Genomic DNA, 19,960 nt, shown 5'->3' with positions numbered 1-19,960 from the left:
TTTTTGTGTGGTTAGGGAACCTACCTTTCTGTATGCCTCCCCCTTGCCCCAGAAGCAGCACACGCTTTCATGTTAAATCTCTATCTCATAAAAGCTTGTGTTCCACGATCTAAATGTGTTCGTCTGAAGGATCAGTATGTTACTAGCCAAAGGTCAGTCCATTTATCATCTTAATACCATTCATTGCTGTGGTCCCATATGCCATGAGATTCCGAGAGACCATTGCCCTTCTGACCCTTACATAAGATGAGGGAATTCCTCTTGTTATTAAATCTTATTTTTATACCGGTGTGCATAGCTTACTTTCTCTGCTGTAAATAAGTCCGTTCGTTGTTTTCTCCATGCAGCTTTCTCTGAGTACTTGTGACCTTCCTCCAAAGATAGTACTTTAAAAATATGCTTCTGGACCTAGTGATTGCCTTTTGAGGATGAGACTTATTTTAAGATGCTGCATCATCCTTATAAACTAATAACGTTAATACTTTGTCATTCAGCATTTTGAGGATCCGTGACTGGTGAGGGGAGGACTCTGGCCCCTGTTTGAAGCAATCTGTTAAAGATAACCCATGTGCTCAGCGCTGCCTGCTGGATTTGGGCAGGATCCTGGGATTTGAGAGCTCTTCTCATCTTTTAACATGAGCCTCTCTTCTACAGTCCCTCAGGGTTTTGCATTTATTGCTTGCCCTGAAAAATCAGAGCGTGTTTCCAAGCATCTGTGGTGTGCTGTACTCCCCGATGTGACCGCTGATGGAGCACCCTGACTCGCTTCCCTCCTTTCCAGAGGATTGTGATTTGTCCGTCGTCTCAGTCTCCAGACCCCGGCGCAGTTCTGTTTTCTCTTTCGTTTCTGTGTGGCTCTCAAGTAGCACTTTGGAGAATAGACTTCAATGTGCTTAGCGGTAGTAATTCAGGAGGTCATGTCCTGATATCTGGGTGCAAAAGTTGTGCCCCTTAAACCGTGAGCTACACTTGGCAGTTGCCAGCAGGCTCAGCAGATGGTAAAAGATTGATTGAGTGGGGGAAAGCAAACTAACCCTTCATCTCTGGACGCTGAAGAACTGGGTGGCTGATTATTTCTGTTTCATTTGCAGATGCCTTGGCCATCTGGACAGATAGACGTATATGCTTTAATTTTAAAAGCAGGTGACACTGCTGACAGCTTCAGAGACCCTGGAAGATTCACAAGTCTAAAAGCAAAAGCCTGATTTGAAGCTTTTCCACTCATTTCTGTGGTGCAGCATTAAAAACCTGTGACTTCTTCTTCCTTTTGTTTTCATAACTTTCTGAAAGAGGAGGGTAAGACACTTGCAGTAGCTTAGCTTTGAGAACAAAGGTGCTACAGGTGCGTTCAGTGCTACCAGATTTGCAGCATAATTTGCACAGGTGACAGCAGCACACATACACATTTTCATACAGAAATTGCAAATATCTTTTCTGCATTTGCTTTCTTCTTGTTCTGTAGTCATTATTGTATAACAGTTTTTAAACTGGCTGTTACTCTATATCTGGTGATTTTAGAATCGTGACCTACATTGCCTTGACAGTTCATGCATGCTCTCTTTCTCTAACGAAACTGAGTGAAACTGAGATGAGATTATAACACAAAAAATATTTTAAACTTCATATATGTACTGATTTTAATACAGGATGCACCACTGATAATCCTACCGAGTTTGTGGCTGTCAAGAATCTTTTCCTCTCCTTGATTTTTTATTCTTACGAAAGAAGACTTCTGACATGTGGACAAAATCTTGACTGTTGACCCAGATTAGATTCTCACTTTTTCAGAAACCTGAAGGCAAGTAATGAATTAAGTATCAGGAAAACTGTGGGGAGTTCTTTAAGCCAGTCCTTCAGTATGTCAGCTTGCAGTCCATTGCTAGTGAATAATTGCACTGGATTCCTAAAGTCAGAGGATCAGAATTGATTCAAAACACCCTGAGTTGAAATTTCATCTCTGACTCTCAATATAATAATGGACAACTTGCTTTCCCTCCCTTTAAACTAGAGGCAGTAATTCTTGCAGGCAGTGTCTGTGGAATAGTTAATACAGTGAAAAATCCATTTAAAGACAGGGAAGAAAATACTTGAGGTAAGGTGAAATACTGTGTAGTAGACATTTTGAAAGATGGAGCATGTGGGGTAAACAAGTTAGAGGTATCTCCATAATAAAGCGATGCCTAATTCATGTGCCTCTGGCACATCCAGCCCTGGCTCCGTAGGAGTGTGACTGGCCGTCTTCGTAAGGCAAAATGATTAATGAGTGGCCACGAGAATGGTTCTCTTAATGCCATAAATTATTTATAGTTCTGCACAATTGATCGTCCCCAAAATATCCTGGTTTTGTACAAACAGCTTCATTAATATCTAGACCCGATTCTAAATAATGCAGCACATACAACATTTATACAAACTGATGCTGCACATTTTTCTGCTCTGTCTTGGGAGAGGCTGCTGTTGACAACCTGTCCTGCCTTTAACTTCTAGGGCTTTTTTGAGGAATATGTTTTACATTACAAGAAAAGCATCCAAGAGTGATGGTTGCTGCAGATCCACGTACTTGGGTGAGAATGGTCCCTTCTTCAGGGCCTTCTGCATGCTTAGCCTTGGTCTGCTCCTGCTGGCTGGGAGTCCTGTAGGATGTGGGGCTGGAAAGCCAGAGGCAGGAGGTCTGCGAGCAGTGCAATGAGCTGTGACCCCAACCTCAGACAGCTCTCAGGAGAGTGAAGTGGTGTCAGGAACAGACCCAGGATCTCCTGCACACGGAGCAGATCTACGCGTGCTTCTCTCTGCCAGGAAGACCCTTCATGGGTGACATCTTCTTTCTCCTTAGGTGTTTAACATCTCCTTGGAGGCAGCGTTACAGGGTGATTGAAGCACGGGACAAAAGGCCAGCAATTCCTGTGACAGTCTCAATTCATGCTTGGTAAACTTGAGGGCAGAGCCCCACAATATCCCGGCTGCAGGCAGGGAGGTGATCAGATGGCAGCTCCCTGCAGAGCTGGGAAGGACCAAAAGGGTCCTTTTCCTCCTGGAAATTGTAGCTCTGCAGCAACCGGGAAGACAGATGTTAACTACTTTATGATTGCTCTCAAAGGCATCTGCCTAATAAGCTAATGTGTTTGGACACCCTAAATGAAACCAGACTGTCTTGAGGTACTTGGCTCTTCTGATGGGTCTGAGCATAGCCCCAAGCTGCAGAGCATGTAGGACAGTCTTACTCAGGCTGAGACCAAGTCACTGCTGTGGTGTGTGGTCTCCTAGGGGGATGCATTGCTTCCAAACCTAGTGTTGGGCAGGGATGCCAAGGTGGTTTGCTGATCTGGCGAGCGAGTGGCCCTGGAGGAGGCTGTGCTCATGGTCAGCAGAGTCTGAGGTCTGTGCGAAATGTCTCTGTATTGACAGAGCTGTCCTCTTCGGCCGTCTGATACAGCAGCCTGGAAATTTGCAGTCTTTTTATGGCATTATGACTAAGTTTCTGCCAGGACGGGAAGTTTTCTGATTTCCTTTTTTTTTTACAACTCTTTCTGTCTTATGACTCCTTTTGTTTGTTTTTGACTGGGTGGTAGGAACACTTCAGACCACGTTTTACATTGAGCTGGTGAAGCACCGATGTTTGGGATACTGGTGTTATCTAGATGGGGTGAAGCACTGCACATTGCCCAGCCATTGACCAAACCTAGAAGCAGGATGTTTAAAACAACTGCTCTTTTGCCTTTATTAATAAAGCCATTGATGAGGAACAGCTTGCTTTCCCTTCTCTCCAGGGTTTCAGGTCATTCCTATATGTACAGCGCAGCGAGGCTCAGAGTCAGAGTGTTATCGTAAAGCGTCGTTTTTTTTATCTTGTTGGCTCAGACTAACCTTCCTTTGCTAAATAAGTATTGATGCTGGCCCTTCATGTATTTTTTTTTTTAACAGCACTAATTGGATTAAAATCAGTGTCATGCGTGAAGGATGCATGTTAGTGCAAAGGGCACACGGAAACCTCAGCTGTGGACACCATGGTTACTGGTGACATCACTTAGTTTGCCCTTAACGGTAACGATTTCTGTGCCACGCTGAAGCCTGAGTGAAGATGGCCTAAACTAAACCCGGTGGATTGCTGATGCAGTCCCATTGCCATGGAAACAGTTTCAAGTTGCCTGCATTCATAATGTGATGCACATGGTGTAAACAAAAGCATCATCCTGTAGCGTCCACAACTTCTGAAAGGGCAGGAATGGTGTTACTGGAGAGACCTAGTTTTCCATTAAGGTAGTGCCAGCTTAACTGTGCGTGATTAGATACAGTAAGCTTTGCCTTTGAGTAAAAAAACCAAAGCTCACAAGTCTTTAATGTCCTCCAGCAGTTTTGTTGTTGAAGGACTATCAGCCCAGCTGACAGGGATAGACTGCCCATCAGCGTTAGGATGCTGAAATGGGGCTTGGAAGATCTGGGTACTAGGCACAGCCCTGCCAGCAGCTCTGTTTCTTCAGGTTACTTTCTCCCTTTTCAAAATGGGGCTTTCTTGTTGATTCTGTACTGTGAGAAGACTCAGCTCTTCTGACTGTGGCACAAAAGCCTTTGATATCAAGAAGGTGTGTCTGCTGCTCTACTTCAGCCCTCTACTGCATTAGTTAATGGTAAGGGTGATTTTTATTCTTAATTTAATTCATGTAACTTCCTGTTTGCCCTTAGAACATGCTACCTACTGATAAAATTATGTTGGGTTTGATCTGATCAGAAGTTCTTCTTAGCTTCTGTAAGAGTGGAATAGTACCATGTCTTCTGCTCCATTCTTTTACACAAAAAAAAGCTTTTTGCTGAGGTATCACTCTGATTATGGTGATATGATTTTAATTGTTTCAGGCCTTCAATACACACTTTTCTTGGAAAAGAAAAAAAACACCAAAACCCAACCAACCAAACCAGCTTGGGAAGTATGACTCTATTGTACTTTTAGGGTAAACCATAATTTTTGTTGTCATGGTCAAAGACCTGATTTTTGATTACCTGCAGTAAATACTGCCTGTGAGTGGTGCCTGGTCTATCAGATATCTGCATCAGCAGGCAGAAGGTTGCCGGTGTTGAAAGCAGATTGCCCGTAATGAATTAGATGTCAGTTCAAATGCTCAGAAAGGAGTCGTTAACAGAACACAGAGCTGAGTCACACCGCAGCAAGACGCGGCTGAAGGGAGAACCAACAGACCCATGTGCGTGCACGTCGTCGCTATACACGTTCTCCCTGGACAAAAATCCTGTGCTGGGAAAACGTGCTAAGAGTAAACCATGCGTTAGTTTTTGAGACCTTTTTGGCATTTTCCAGTATCTCTATCCTTGGCTTTCTAATTTTAGGTGCTCTTCTTCTCTGGCTTGCAACAGCTATGGCTGAAACTGTGCATCTGTTGTCATGCTGTTTTATTTGTGGTGGCTGAATGCCAGTATCGCCACAATAAGCCTGGATACATGGCTGTGGCTGACAGGCTGCGTTGTGTATAACCTCTCCCAGCGTTTCTGTAAGAGGCTATCGCGTGCGACGGACAGTTGTGGTCTAACTGGTACCTTCATAGTGCAGGAAACTTCGGTTCTTGCACGGTGCCTGCAAGTAAAAGGTGATAGTGACTGGGAAGCAGCTGCCTGGAGCACGTCAAGGTAGGTGATGAGAAGAAGGCAATGCTTTGGAATAAGAGCGTCAGCCTAAATAATGTTGGGAGAACTTTCCCTTAATGTGTGGAAGAGATTGAAAATAAGTGGTTTATTCCTCTCCCACCCTGAATTTTGTTACTCAATCATTTATATCTTAGGTGCTTTTGTACTTCCTTTCTAAAACTAAAAAAGGAAAGAAAAAGTCCGATTAGTGAAACAAGGTCTTAAACCTCCTCATCCACTGGAGTCACCCATCCTGAGCAGCTGCAGGCGTTTTTTGTTGTCTGGTGGACTGTGTGAGGCAATTGAAGCTCATTCCCAAAGGACAAGCCTGTTTCTGAGGACTTAATTGGCATTTGTGGTAGCCTTGGCATCCAAAACAATAAAAAAATAGTAACAGGCCATAGAGAGTTTTTTCTTAGCTTCCCTTGCCACAATAGTATGAGCAAGTATGTTAGCAGGATTCTCCGGGGATAGTTGCTGTCATGTTCTTGTTCAGTGGTTACCGAGATACGTTTGCTGTCATTGTTAACTGAAACCATCAACCAGCCGTAAACTTCTTGTATCCATATCTGTCTCTAAATGGGATAAAAAGAAATCCCAAGACTTCGGTATTATTTTAATGGATTATCCCGGAAGAATTTGTCTGGGCTATCAAAATACCCTGTTGCCAAATGGGAGTTGGAGGGAGAAACAACAGCAAAAAAATAGTCTTCTGGTAGTTGTTTCCAGACAGTGATTTGTGTCTTCATTATTCATGGACAATAGGTCTACCAAGAATAGTGCTGTCAGTCTTCATAATTCAAATAATTTCAAATCAAAAATCCCACGGCTCATTGAAGCAGGCCACTGATACTGTGTAAATACATTGCTGGGGTGCACCGAGAAACTTCATCATGAAACTAAAGCACGTCAACCTTTTGTAATCACTGCCTAACTTAGCTGGATTGAGGGGTTTTGCTGTAAACAATAATCAGTTGTAAACAAGGTAAGATTATAGCTATAATCTATTTTTAAAAGCTAGAATTGCTTGGAAAAGCTAAAAGCCTGGATTGCCCATTATCACCACTCAACCTACCCTGTCTTTACCGTTCTCTGCAGTAGCATTGCAACATAAGTTAAAAAAAAATTAAAAAATCATTCAAAATACCAACTGTAGGAGAAGCTAAACCACGGAGCCATTTGCAGTGCTGCTGGAGGCTCTGCAGAAATTCTCTTTGTCTGCACCCAAGCCCATGTGCAGCCTGTGCTTTACTCTGGGGCTGAAACGCAAGAAGGAGGACTTGGTTGGTTTAGGACAATACTCTTTCTTGGTGTTGTTCTGTGTTGGTTCGGTGGGGTTGGTTTTTCTTCTAATTCACCACCAGCAAAACAGTATAAGGCAGTTTAATTTCTGCTGCCTGACTTCTCTGTTTCTCCAGCTGATTATAATAGGGCAGATCTTCGCTGTTTCGTCCTGGATTGTGCATTGCTATTCTGTGAATGCTCTTCCTCCTGCTGTAGCGAGGCTCATCAAGTGGTTTGGGTTTGTGTTGCCATCAACCATCATTTCTTTACTGAGCTCTACCCCAGCTAGAAAAGCATACGACTTGCATTTAGTTGCTTGGTCTCGCTCAGCTGTACCGGGTGAAGTTTGCTGGACTAAAGCTTTGCAAGATGTGTTCCGGGTTGTTAGCTGGTGTTGGGGCACATTTCTGACTGGGAAGAGGGGTGGAAGATCCGAGAACTGGCCAAGCCGTCTTTGCTAGAGGAAGGCTTTGTTTACAGCCGTTTGTCTCCTTTTGTGAAGGGCAGATGATAAATGGGGTTAGGCTAGCCCAGTGTTTAGATGACATTCATGGGAATTATTCATCTATGATTGTTACGGTGAGGTCATGTGCTGTGTCCTATGCTATGCTGCTGTGCCAAGAGATTTATTTTAATAGAAGCCTTTAAGTAACTGGCATTCTTGCTAATCACGGTGCATCTGCTTCTCCGGGTTCCCTGTTATGAGTAATTTAATGCTATTACTTTAGCTAGAAGGGATCTGTGTCACCATCTGTCCTGGAAAGCTATTGATGGGGCTATGCAGAACATGGAGTGTCATCAGCAGAAGAGGGGGACTTCTAGAGGGATGACTGGATTTCCTGTTGTAATACAAGACGGTTTACTGTGATTACGGCTTAGACAACTTGGATATATAAGCTGTCAGCTACCCTTTGATTTTGTTGGGGGCTGTTCCTCAGATAAGTTATAGAGAGGGAAGGTGCTGTTGTCACTTAATAGCAGGCAGTAATAACACAGGTTATCTGCCAAATAGGGTCTCTACTTCTCGTAGGAGTCTGGGTCCCTGGGGCTGAAGCCTTCAAGACTGACCCTAAAATGCCTTCGCTTCTGCCCCTCCCAGCAGACAGATATCCTTTCGAGAGGGCTTGCCAGACACTTCGCAAGCCAAATGCTTTCCTGATCGATGGTTATTTTTTAATTGTTGTTTACAGACCACTTCCTTGTAACAAGCCCTCTCCATGCTGTAGCTGAGTCACAATAGAGATGAAGAGGCTATATGGTTGAAAAGCAAATTGCTCTCCACTTCCCTAAGTGCTGTAGTTTAACAGGGCCACTTTCGCACAGAGTATCATCCTGGTCTCTTCAGTGCGCAAGGCTGATGTCTTTATTTTTATTGTCTGGGAAACTTACCTTCTTTTTGTCTTTGTGACTCATTAGTAATTGTACCATATACCATCTAACCTGATTTTTTTTTTTTTAATCCTTCCTGGCCTCACTGTGGTTTCTTGCCTTCTTGGCAAGCTAACTGCTAAGTATGAGAGCTTGCAGGGCTGGGAAGCAGCTTCCTGTGCGTTTATTGTGTGGACTTCTTCTTTGATCATATTATCCTTCCCAGTGAAAAGTTACGTTGTGTTTTGAGTACAAATTGACCTAACTCAAGAGTCCTGTCTCAAAAGATAGTGTGGGATATAAACTTTGCAGCTCTGATTTTTTATTTTTTTATTTCCCACTCAGAAGTGCAGCTCTTGTTTCACATTCATCTAAAAAAAATGTTCTGGCTGTCCCGTGTCGTGTCTTATGTAGATCAGTGACAAGCCCGAGCAATGTGTGGGGCCAGAATGTGCTTAATGAGAAAGAGGCCGTGGGCTGGAGTTGGTCATCTGCAAAGGCTGAAGGAGGAAGCATGACCTGCTCTCAGAATAGGGTTCAGTCTCCCGCAGGTGTGTGGAAGTGAGTAAACTAACCAGAAATCACAAAGGGGATGCAAACTGACTTCTGTAAAGAATCCCATTTAATATGGGGTTTTCCCTTCTTCCTTCCCTCGCAAAGTGCTGGGACCGTGACACGGTGCCGCCCGTCACATCTCCCGTGATCAGGCAGCTCTGTCTGAGAAGGCGAGCGTTAGCGTTACCAGGCCATGTGGAAAAGCTGCTTATGGAAGTGTTCATGTAAAGAAAAAAAATTGACTGATATTGCTGGTTCACCAGGGTTCTAGCTGTCGGATGAGAACCAGGCAGCTCATCTTCAAGTGGAGAGATTTTGGTCAAAACTGGCTAAGCAGGGGAAAGAAAAGTGGAGAACGTTAGCGTTAGCTGGCTGTGTCTGGGCTATGGCAACAGAAAGGCTTAAGCAGAGGTCTTCCAGAGCCTGGATCAGGCCTCATAGTTACGAAGGAATTGGAGATTCTGAACTGCTTCAGATGTAAACTATTTCTTCCTGTGTTTAAATCAAAAAAAATAGATTCCTCAGTTAAAACCTGTGTAGAGACTAAGGATGTTTCATCCCCAATACCGATGGGGGAGTGGCTCAGAACAGTTCAGTTTGGAGACTGAGGACATGGCCAAGTGTCTGTGTCCTCTTTACCCCAGCTTGAATCTTCCTCTCATGGAGAACTCGGAGTTCAGGAGACCATCAGAGCTCTGAGTGCTTGTCTTTAGTCTTCTCAAGTGGATGGAATTGGGGAGAAACCTCCTGCTTTGATCCATCTGCAATCTGTCAGGGATTGCAACAGGAGGAAACAGAGGTTTCTTGAGAAAGCAAGGGTGACGTGGTATTGCAGGATGGGGTGCCAGGGGCTTCAGTAAAGGGAAACACGTGTTGCAGGAGAGATCCCTGCCTGCTGCTCATCTCTTTCGTGCGAGCTGAAGTCAGAATCAGATCTTGAACCTTCAAATTTGTAGACACAGAAGCCGCTGGCCCCTGGCATGGCCCTCTGAAGACCTTCAAGAGCTGTAAGTGAAGGTGGGGCATAAGGCATATGTCAGATGTAGCCCTGAAAGGAAGAATAAGAAATTACATTCTGAAAAAGAAAACCTAAATGGTATTTTTATCCATTTTCGCATCAACCATGGCTATTAAAATGAATCTTCAGTGTTCTGGGTTTCTAATTTGGCACAAGCGTCTGTAAATCTGAGGACCTTGTTCTGCGTAGGTCTGGCTTGACACAGTCCTGGGAAGTGCAGCATCCACTTAGTTTCTTTTGAAATTGAAAAACTCCTAAATATGTTTTGGTCCCAAATGAGGAGTTCCAGACTGGACTGGAATTGCTGGTAACCGTGCAGTCTGGAACAGAGTCTTAAATCGAGCTGATGTACGATTCTACATGCGGTAACTTGGCACGAAGAGAACCTGTCTTTCCTGTGCTTACGATTTCGTGTGCTTCTGCCGCATAATAAACCTCTAGATCTCCATAATTTGTATCAACTGTTGAGAGCAGATGCTGTGCTATTATTCTGTCTGACACATTCGCTGTGCCTGCTGGGTTACTGCCTTTTCCAAGACCTTTGAATTAACCAAGTTTTTGGGTCATCAAGATTATTTAATGTTATTGTCATAAATATTTGTAAAAGACTTGGTCAGTGCTTATATAAGAACTGAAAGATAGTAATTTGTTTTAAGAGGATGTGTGTTTTAATGAACTGCCAGCTGAATGTTAAAAATAAACTGCAAAAAAAGTGCTTTTCTTTTGCAGGACTGTTGCAGTTTGTGGGGTGGGAAAAAAATGGCTATTTAGATTGTCAGTTATTTAGATTTGTCGGTTACAGCTGTTTAAATTTAAAATTGCTTGAGAGCTCTTTAAAAAGAAGACTATTTGCTTCTAAATAGCTGTGTTGCTTATCATCCTGTCCTCAAAAGATGAGAGGCTGATCTTTTGCATCTTATTAATCATTTTCTGTTAAACCATGTTATCCTCTTGGATTGTTTGTATGCTGAAAATGAGAAGTTGTTATTGTGTTATATTTCACAGTTGATTCTTGTACAAAATTCAATTTTTTTTTTTAAATTTCCAAAGTACTGTGCTCTCAAACACAAACAATAAACTCAAAATACTAACAATGTGAATCTGTTGTTTGGAAATGATGAAGGTTATACATCGTGCAATCTGCTCAAATGTGTTAGAAATTAATAAATATTTGGTTTGCCTCTATCTCTTCTTAAAAGCACTGAAATCAGTAATATTTTTTTTATTGAAGGAATTTTTGCCAGATTTCTCAATGAGGGATAATACTACAAATAAGCCAAGATGCGGAGGCTGCCAGGGGGTGCTGTGTGCATTCTGGCAAACTCGAGTTATTTCTTCTAAGTATCTTAATTAGCAGAGCGTAGTCTCCAAGCTGTTCTTGGGAGAGCTGCTGCCGCGCCAGACCACGAGTGACAAACCCCCAAATCCTGTGGGTTTAGGGCGTAAAAACGCTCTTTAGTGCTGTCGTGTTGCGCTGAGCATGTGTACGATTCTTCACATCACGAGAATGTGCCAGACACCCCTTCTCCATGTCACCTGCTGATGTGAAAGATTTTTGTGCTGTTGGGGGCTTCCCAGGTTTAGTTTCTCAGGAAGACCCATGGGTGACCTGTTGCAGGAGCACGAATTGATGTGTGGTTAGTTCTTTGAACTGTTCTAGTATCCAAATCCGTTTTTTTACAGGCTCCCTAGTAAATCTCAATTCCTTTGTTGGCCAGATGAGTCTCTAAATCTTTCCTTTATAATCTCTAGGTTTGGTAAGCTTACTGCTAGAGTTCTGCTCTCTGTATGAAGCTCTGTTCAAAAGGACACCTGGAAACCATCCCTGATGTTCATGTGCTTCAAGACTTTGGTATGCAGAATACACTGGAAGGACTAACTACGTGATCTGTCTTCCCTTTCAGAAAAAGAGCAGAGAGGAGACATGTGGGGAAGGCAGCGGAGTAGAGATCCTGGAGAACAGGCCATACATGGATGGACCGGGAGGCAACGGGCAATATACTCACAAAGTGTACCACATTGGTATGCACATACCCAGCTGGTTTCGGTCCATATTGCCCAAGGCAGCTCTGCGAGTCGAAGAGGAATCGTGGAATGCTTATCCTTATACAAGGACAAGGTAAAACTTAGCAAAAATGCCCAGAGCTGTCTCCTTACTTTAGAGAGAGGATTTGATGTCACTCAGTGTGACAGTGGTGTCTCTTTCATCTCTCGTAATACCCTTCAGAGAAACTGGGGTCAAGTCCTAAAATTCTTACAGAGTGGTTAACCTCAGGAGTGCAGCTGTTGCCTGGGCTGACTGCATCTGTACTTGACATGTTGTGGCTGATCACTCTAAAATGTGAGGTGTTTTGTCCATCAAAGCGTGGGAGATCTTTTTATTTAGTCTTGTACCCTGCACTGCGTGTTCCACTTAACAGTGCAGATGTCTGGTAGCTCAGTGAAGTTATGAACATACATGGAGATGGGACAGTTGTCGTGTCGAACACTGTCAAGGGTTCATTTGTTCTGGGAGGGAAAGTGGGGAGAGAGAAATCTTCGTAAATAAAACTGGTCTTTCTTTTCTGGGAACTGTCTTACTGTCATTTAGCTGGAAAATAACAAACCTACATACTATGGTTTTCGCTGTGAGAAGGGAAAAGAGCCAGAGGCTCTGTGTAGCCCTCTGGGACTTCCACATTTCAGCTGATTTGGTCTGGGAGAACTTCAGATACTCTGAAATAAATAGTGAATTACTCTAGTTTAGAGCATTTGCCCTTTTCCAGGTTTACAAGTCTGATATTGCTGTCATCTTTCATAATAAAAGGGCTTTAATGGGTGTTTTGATTTTTTTTTTTAATCAAAAATCTAGAGAAGTTTCCTAGTTCTGTTTTTACTTGTCTCTGCAAGTAACTCCAGTCTGGGGAAAGGTGAGGAGTCGGTGCCTGGGTACAGGCAGTTGCTTGTTGTGACTAAATATAATGGAGCTGTCTGACTTTAAGTGATTAAAGCCCACTTCCAGTCTGTTTTTATCTCTTCTCTTGAAATGCCTGTACATCAATCAGTTGGCCGTGAAACGTGGCACTGCACAGAACCAGCCCATATTTTATTCTGTCGTAGATTTCAGGCAAGAGCTCTGCTTTTCTCCTGGTAGAGGTGCATTTCCAGGGTGTCCTTGTATGAATACCTCTGACATAACTTAACTTGTTAGTGTAATGGGCCCAAAAGTTACCTCCTCACTGAAAACAGCCTGTCCTGATAATAGTATCCTGAAGGAGACGTCATGAAATTAAGTTGCAGGTTTTTGTCAGCATCTCTGCAAAGTGAGATGACTTGGTGATCCCCTTGGGCTTTCTGCGTGCTTGTTGCCAACTGGGAAATTGTTTCTTGGTTAAGGTGGGTGCCCAGTCTCCAGTAACTGTGGTATCTGCTTGCCTGTAACCCCTGTAGCTCCTCAGGAGGAGCACAGCCCTTTGCCTGGGGCTCGGGCTTTTACTGAACCAGAGCTACCGCAGCGAAGCCACACGCCAAAGGCAAGCTCATGTCTTAAGAAGTCATTAAAGAAAATCTCTTTTGTCTGTACAGGCAGTATTTTAAGCATACCTAAAGTAAAACACGAGTGAAGGCTAGCTTGGATTTGAGGCTGATTTTGTACATTTTAGGAAAGCGTTTTCTCTGCTTACCAAGCCAAGCGGGATTTGCTCTAAGCTGCATTGTTCTTGCTTTCAGGTATACATGTCCTTTTGTGGAGAAGTTCTCTATTGATATCGAGACGTACTACAAAAGCGATTCAGGAGAGCATGCCAACGTGTTCAACCTTTCTCCTGCAGAAAAAAGGCAAACCATTCTAGGTGAATAGCCTTTTTCTTTTATTTTTTCCTTTACTGTCCTGTTTTGTTTTTTTTTTTGGCTTGGCGTATCTCATCTGCCTGTCCATCCCCCCAAAAAACACACCTGCACCCCTGTGGGTGTCAGGCTGCAAGGTAGGGTTGCATCAAGTAGAATGAAGACACCTGAGTTATCTTGATGGAAGTCACACGGAAATGATTTGAATTTCCCATCTGTAAATTGAAGCTGATGCTTTCCTGCCTTATTTGTGTAGCTTCCGAGGGGGAGTAAGACATCTAATGAGTTTTTGGGTAATAAGTAGAAATAACCGTAGAAGAGGAAAATTATTGGTGTATAATTGTGTAGTTCGTTTGCACGTTTGAGAATCATTCCTATCTGCATTTCTGAAACGAGGAGGCGTATTTCATTTTTGCTTCCTCTCCTTTCAGTCTTGCCCTCATGCAGGTTAACAGCTAGGCTTCACAGCTCTCTTTGGAAGCTCGGGTTAGTGAGCCTTATATGTGTAACGATTTAAGGAGAGAAAGGCAAAAGGGAACATCTTTAGAAAAGACAGAGAAAGGCGAGTGTTACAGCGGTTCCATCGCGGTCTGTGCCAGTGGCATTTGCCAGAGATGCAGCTGTGTGGTGGGGAGTGCTGGCAGGACTGAAGCATCTCTTGCTCTGGCAGTGACCCTGGGTGATTTTACTTGGGTGTTACATGATTTGGACTTTTGTTTTTAACTTCAGTTTGACTGTCCTCATTCCTAAGCCTATCTGATTGGGCTTTCAGTACCGAACAAACAGGCTTGAGTCATGCTGCCTGGGTGAGAAGTGTCGAAAGAGCTGCTGTTTCTCGGGGAGTGTCATGCTGCCCTTCGATCCAAATTTCAGATGCTTCTGCTGAGGTCTGCAGAGGGGATTGCAGATCTTTAAAATATGTTCATTTACTCTGCTCCCATTGCAGTTCCCATCACTGAATTAGGACTTAAGTTAAAACTTTCTGCCTTCCATAGTAGATCTGATCTAACACAGCATGTGAGGAGTTATCAGTAACCTCACTTGATGGTCTCCACAGATAAGATGCTCAGCAGTGTCTTTTCCATAACAGTGCTAGGAAAGGGCAAGTGTATTTAACAGTCTTGGATAAGAGAGAGCCGTAGCACTGTGAGTGATATTAGAAAAGCAGAAAGATGGAATGTGCGAAAGATGTTTTGGGAGCAGAAAAGACAGAGTGTGCAGATCTGCCAGAGTGCTGTGGATCTGCAGGCACTGTGGGCAAAAACATCTATTTGGAGCAAAGCCTCTGTTTGCTGGAACTGTGCGTACCAGTTGCTCCGGCAGAGCTGATCGCTGCCCAGCAGCAACGTATAAACAATTTAAATATCAGTTTAAGTAAAAAGAAACTAGATTCCTGTAATGCTTCTGGCACTTACTAAAACGGAAATAACTCCTGAAAAATGTTTCTCTTCTCTTTCTTTAGATCCTATTGATATTGTTAAAGATCCTATCCCTCCACATGAGTACAAAGCTGAGGAGGATCCAAAGCTGTATAAATCAGTGAAGACTAAAAGAGGCCCCCTCTCAGAAGACTGGATTCAAGAGTACAAGAACAACCCTGGGAAATACCCCATCATGTGTGCATATAAACTGTGTAAAGTCGAGTTCAGATACTGGGGGATGCAGTCAAAAATTGAGCGGTTTATCCATGATGTTGGTGAGCATTTAGTCTTGCAAAGTTCACTATCAGCTCCTTAATGTTGAAAGGCAAAGGTGTGGTATGTGTGATGTATCATATCCCAAGATGTGTCTGTAAATACTCTTTTGCAGAGCTGTGGGTCAGTTCAGAAAAAAAACACATGATACTCTCTCACTTTTAATCATGGTAGGTATGAATCCAAACCACATTTAGTGACTGAAAGGGTTTCAAGTCTTGAGTGGGCAACATCTTGCTCTCTCTTTGCTTTTTTAGCCGAGCATTTGTCTATTAAACTTTGCCAGATTGTTCTCAAAATCTGCCATTTTTCCTTATTGTAAAAAAAAAAAATCCTGAAGGGCTGCTCAATGAACTAAGCTTCACTTCTGAGCCCTAAGTAGTTCCAGAAAACCACTCCCTGGAGTGTCCCTAATTTCCATCTGCCTTGTGACAGGGCTGCTGGGTCTCTGTTGCCCAGGCTGCTGTATTCAGGGCTTGCCTCACCCACCGAGACAGCTCTCAGTTGTGAGTAAATGTGCTGCTTTGATTGATGCTTCATTCTTAAGTCTGTGCTTTTAAGGAAATATTGTTTGTGTCCCAGAAGGAACTAAGCAGAGACAGCGCAGGTGGTAGGAGTGCTGGCAGTGATTTGCAAAAAAAAATCTATAGTGCAACCGATACAGTTTATGAGCCTTGCCTGGAGAGACAGGATCTATGGCCAGGTGGAAAACATAAAGAATGTTTTAAAGAAGTGTTCCCATTTAAAAAAAAGAAAAAAGAAAAAAGTGCAGAGCTGTGGCTCTCCTCTGGCAAAGAAAACGCCAGAGAAAGGCTATGTAAAGGATGCTGCCTGCTTTCTGTACACAGTAAATCCTCCTAGTGACCTCTACAGCTGTCCTTTCTATATGCAAAACTTCTTTGAAGTGTGTAAGTAATTTTATAGGCCTTTTCAGTCCTACCATGCCCCTGAGAGCTAATGTGGAAAAGGCTGATAGAGCAACAGCGAACAGCGTGCACCGCTCTCTGAATAGTCACAGGTTGCTTTCTTAAAGCTCCTTTGGTTTTACTTTACCCACAGATGGAAGTTTTTACCTGTTACAGACTGTATTACAAGTGGCTCTCTGCAATGAACTCCCTCGGCGCTTTGGTGACACGGGTTAATTTAGTGTATACTGCAAAACATGGGGGCAGAATAACAACTCCATTGTATCTGTTAAATGAGAAAGAAGCATGTGACTCTTCCAGTTGTTCAGAGGTGTTTGGCACAGATTAAGCCGTGGTCCCTTAGAAACGTTTCTTTTGTTATTCATGAAAGATTGCTTGCCATTTTCCTCTTGATTGAGGCTTTGCAGAGCGAGCCAGCTCATTGTCTGCCGCTCAAAAGCCTTTCCACTCTGCTATAATGATGGCAAATACTGTTTTTCAAAGTGGTTAAGATGCATAAAATCAGAAAAGTCTTTAAGGCAAGACAAAATTGAGTGAGGGAAAAGTGAAAGCAAAAGCTTTGGGTATCTACAGAAGATGTAGCCTTCCCTGGCATGGGCTAGCTGTGGGGAAGCCGTTAGGGGTGGCAAAAGTGCCAAACCAGCAAGGAGTGAGGATGTTTAAGCTGGAAAGATGTGGGCTACAACCTGACGGACTCAGGCGTATGTGCTGATCCCAGTTTGGGGATTTCAGCTGTTCAGAGAGCTTTGTACGTTGTGCAACTGGTGGTGGACCAAGCTCTCGGATGCCAGAGATGTTGTTGTGGGCCAGCCCTGCCTTGAGGTTTTTCTCCTGGTTCCTCCGTTCCCAGCTCCTGCAGGTTTGTCCCCTGGGGAGTTAGCGTGTTCTGCACAGGGTCGCCAAGCCAGCAAAAAAAACGGAGGCAGGACTGGAGAGCAGGATCCAAACTGTGGCCCAAGGCGAGGAGCAGTGCTCAGTGGTGCAAACTAAAATTAGAGAATGGGTTGAAAGAACATGTCTGAGTTAAGTGAATGATGGATTGCGATCTGTAGAAAGGCTACTGAGCGCGGAGTGAGTAACTCTGGGGGATGGTGTTGAAACATCCTCAGCCTTACTGAGTGCAACAGCCATTTTTTCTGATGACTAATTGGACAGTTACTCAGTGCTTTGACAGCCTGAGACACAGACTAAAATTGTGGGCTATTAGTCTACTTGGCTGTAATATCTGTATGCTTTTTTACTCCTTTCCCATAGAATTTAAGCTTAATTGGACTGGCACTGCATAATGTTCTGCTCCCACTTGCTTCCTAATGGTACACGTGGGCTATGATTCTTTTGTTGTTAAACAAGTGTGTTGACTGTGTATGTGTTATTGATTATATACCGTGGCAAAGTGTGTTCCCATCCCAGAAACTGGAGCTTTGTCTAAGCTGCTGCGGCTTAGGCTAAATACGCCCGAACTGTTGCACAGTGATGAAGTGGAAATGGTTTTGGAAAGCTCTTTTGCTCAACTTTTGCTTCACTAAAGCACTCGAATGAGAAGGTTCATCCAGAAGAACACTGCAGGTAGAGTGTTGTCTTTTCAAGGGTAGGCAGGTTGCAGTTAGCACAGTGTGGATGTGACCAGAGGCTTTTCCTTGTGAGTGGCCTGAGCAAAGGGAGGGCGGGGAAGCAAGCAGATCTAACTGCAGGTTGCCTTTGGTCAGATACGTTCAGACAACCAGAACTGTACTGACAAGGTTCTGGAATCTGTTGTGACTGTCAAAGAAAAGGTATTGCACAGGGGCAATCAGGCATCCCAGGCATGCGGTGACAGGACGAGGGGCGATGGTTTTAAACTAGAGCAGGATAGATTTAGATTAGACATTAGGAGGAAGTTATTTACTATGAGGGTGGTGAGACACTGAAATGGGTTGCCCAGAGAAGTTGTGGACGTGTCATTCATAGAAGTGTTCAAAGCCAGGTTGGGTGAGGCTTTGAGCAACCTGTTCTGGTGGGAGGTGCCCCTGCCTATGGCAGGAGGGTTAGAATTAGATGGTCCTTAAGGTCCCTTCCAATCTATGATTCTATGATCCTTTATCTGCTGTTAGGATATTGTGAGAGTGCATTATAAAATGCTTTGGGATGTTGCCACTGGGTAGATAGTCAATGAGTATCTAAACAGTTGCTTTATAGGTGACAGGGTTTTGAGCAGGATTTGGTGGGGGGGGTGTTAATTTGTTTTGTTTTTTTTTTTCGTTAAGTTCTTGTTGCATTTACTATTTTTTCTTCATGTTGAAAAGCAAACCCAGAACTATAGATAAAAGCTTTTTAAATTCAGCTCAGGAGTCCTCTTTGTCCTCGCTTGTCTCATGGTCATTTACGCTTCCTTTTGCAAAATGAAGTTCAACACCACAACCTGCAGACAAGTCATTTACAAGAGTCAGCACCTCATGGAATCAGCCAGTCTTGGAGTTGTTGAGGTGATGAGTTGAAAGGCAAATGATTTAAATGTTTGCTCCCTGCTAGACTCTTCACAGATGATCTTTCTGCACAGCGCAGTGGGAAGTGTTACAATTAAATGAACAGAACAATGATGGGTACTTCTGAACTCAGTCTCTGTGTGTATATTTGTGCATGTGCTTTCCTTATTTTTTTAAACCAAGGTGTTGTGCACTGTAGAGAAAAAATATCCTTGCTGACTACTGATATTTCTGAAATCAGCTGGTACCTGCATTCTTATAAAAAACCCGTTCCCATTATTTCTGATTGACTTCAGTGTATGACTTGCCTGCTGACATTTCCTAGGTGAAGGCCAGACGCTAGGAAAATAATCTCAGTCTTTTTGACTTTCTGAGTAATCTGGAGTGACAGAGGCAGGACAGACGTGACAGCATGCCATCCTCTTTTCAAAAGAATAAGGCTTTAAGGAGAGATGGTTTGGGGTGTCTAATCAAAGGGATGTGAGCAGAGCAGTGCAGATGGGGAGGTTCATGGGTTGGGAGGACGAGATACAGGTGATTTTTGTGATCTAAGAGATGAAGTGAATGAAGCCAGAGGGAAACTTCAGGAGACTTTTTTTTACCCCCAAGTAGTTTTCATGTTCCCTATGGTGTTAACCCATTAAAACAAAGATAGTGGTTAGTGGCATCTGTGCCTTTACACAGAGAATTTCTGAGGAGTTGGTGCATTGGTACATCAAGGCTGGATCGAGGAGCATGAGCAGAGGCTGCTGAGCCCTGCAACAGAAGAAGCCTTGAGGTGAAAGCAAGAGGGGCCGTTTGCTTCTGTGTCTGATCACAATCTGTTTTCAAGGTGTTTCAAGCAAGGTAGAAGTGGATGTTGTGGATATGGAAGTCCAAAGGATGGCTGTGGTCTTGGGGACTGAATTACAGCAAAGGAAACACTTTCTTGGCTTTCAGCGTGGGTGTGATGGGAGCTTAATCTTCATCTTCAAGCTCTCCTGATTGTCAGTCATAACAGGAGGTGAAGAGGCTAAAACATTCTCCTGTAGTTCTGCAAAAATTAATCTGGTGAGGGGAATAACTCTGAATCTTGACTAAGGTTGAACAGAATTAAATGCTGAGGCCCCTACTTCTGCCCCCAGAAGGTCACAGTCCACTAGCTCAAACTTGCCTCACCTACGTGGAGCTCCCTTCTGAAAGTCAGGCAGAGGAACA

The 19,960-nt window shown here is 43.5% G+C and overlaps 1 protein-coding gene across 1 annotated transcript in view; it reads left to right on the top strand.

Moving 5' to 3' along the window:
- PITPNM2 (phosphatidylinositol transfer protein, membrane-associated 2) overlaps positions 1-19,960 on the top strand; it is a 63,403-nt gene that overhangs the window by 4,231 nt on the left and 39,212 nt on the right. Inside the window, exons 2-4 of the mRNA XM_009875424.1 lie at positions 11,761-11,975; positions 13,565-13,686; positions 15,144-15,377. Of these exons, the coding sequence (XP_009873726.1) occupies positions 11,761-11,975; positions 13,565-13,686; positions 15,144-15,377 (571 nt within the window). The remainder of the gene's footprint in view (positions 1-11,760; positions 11,976-13,564; positions 13,687-15,143; positions 15,378-19,960) is intronic.

Source organism: Apaloderma vittatum, unplaced genomic scaffold (assembly GCF_000703405.1).
Source record: "Apaloderma vittatum isolate BGI_N311 unplaced genomic scaffold, ASM70340v1 scaffold2708, whole genome shotgun sequence".
Taxonomy (NCBI): Eukaryota; Metazoa; Chordata; class Aves; order Trogoniformes; family Trogonidae; genus Apaloderma; species Apaloderma vittatum.
The sequence above is the reverse complement of the archived record's forward strand: the minus strand, read 5'-3'. Positions and strand labels throughout refer to the sequence as shown.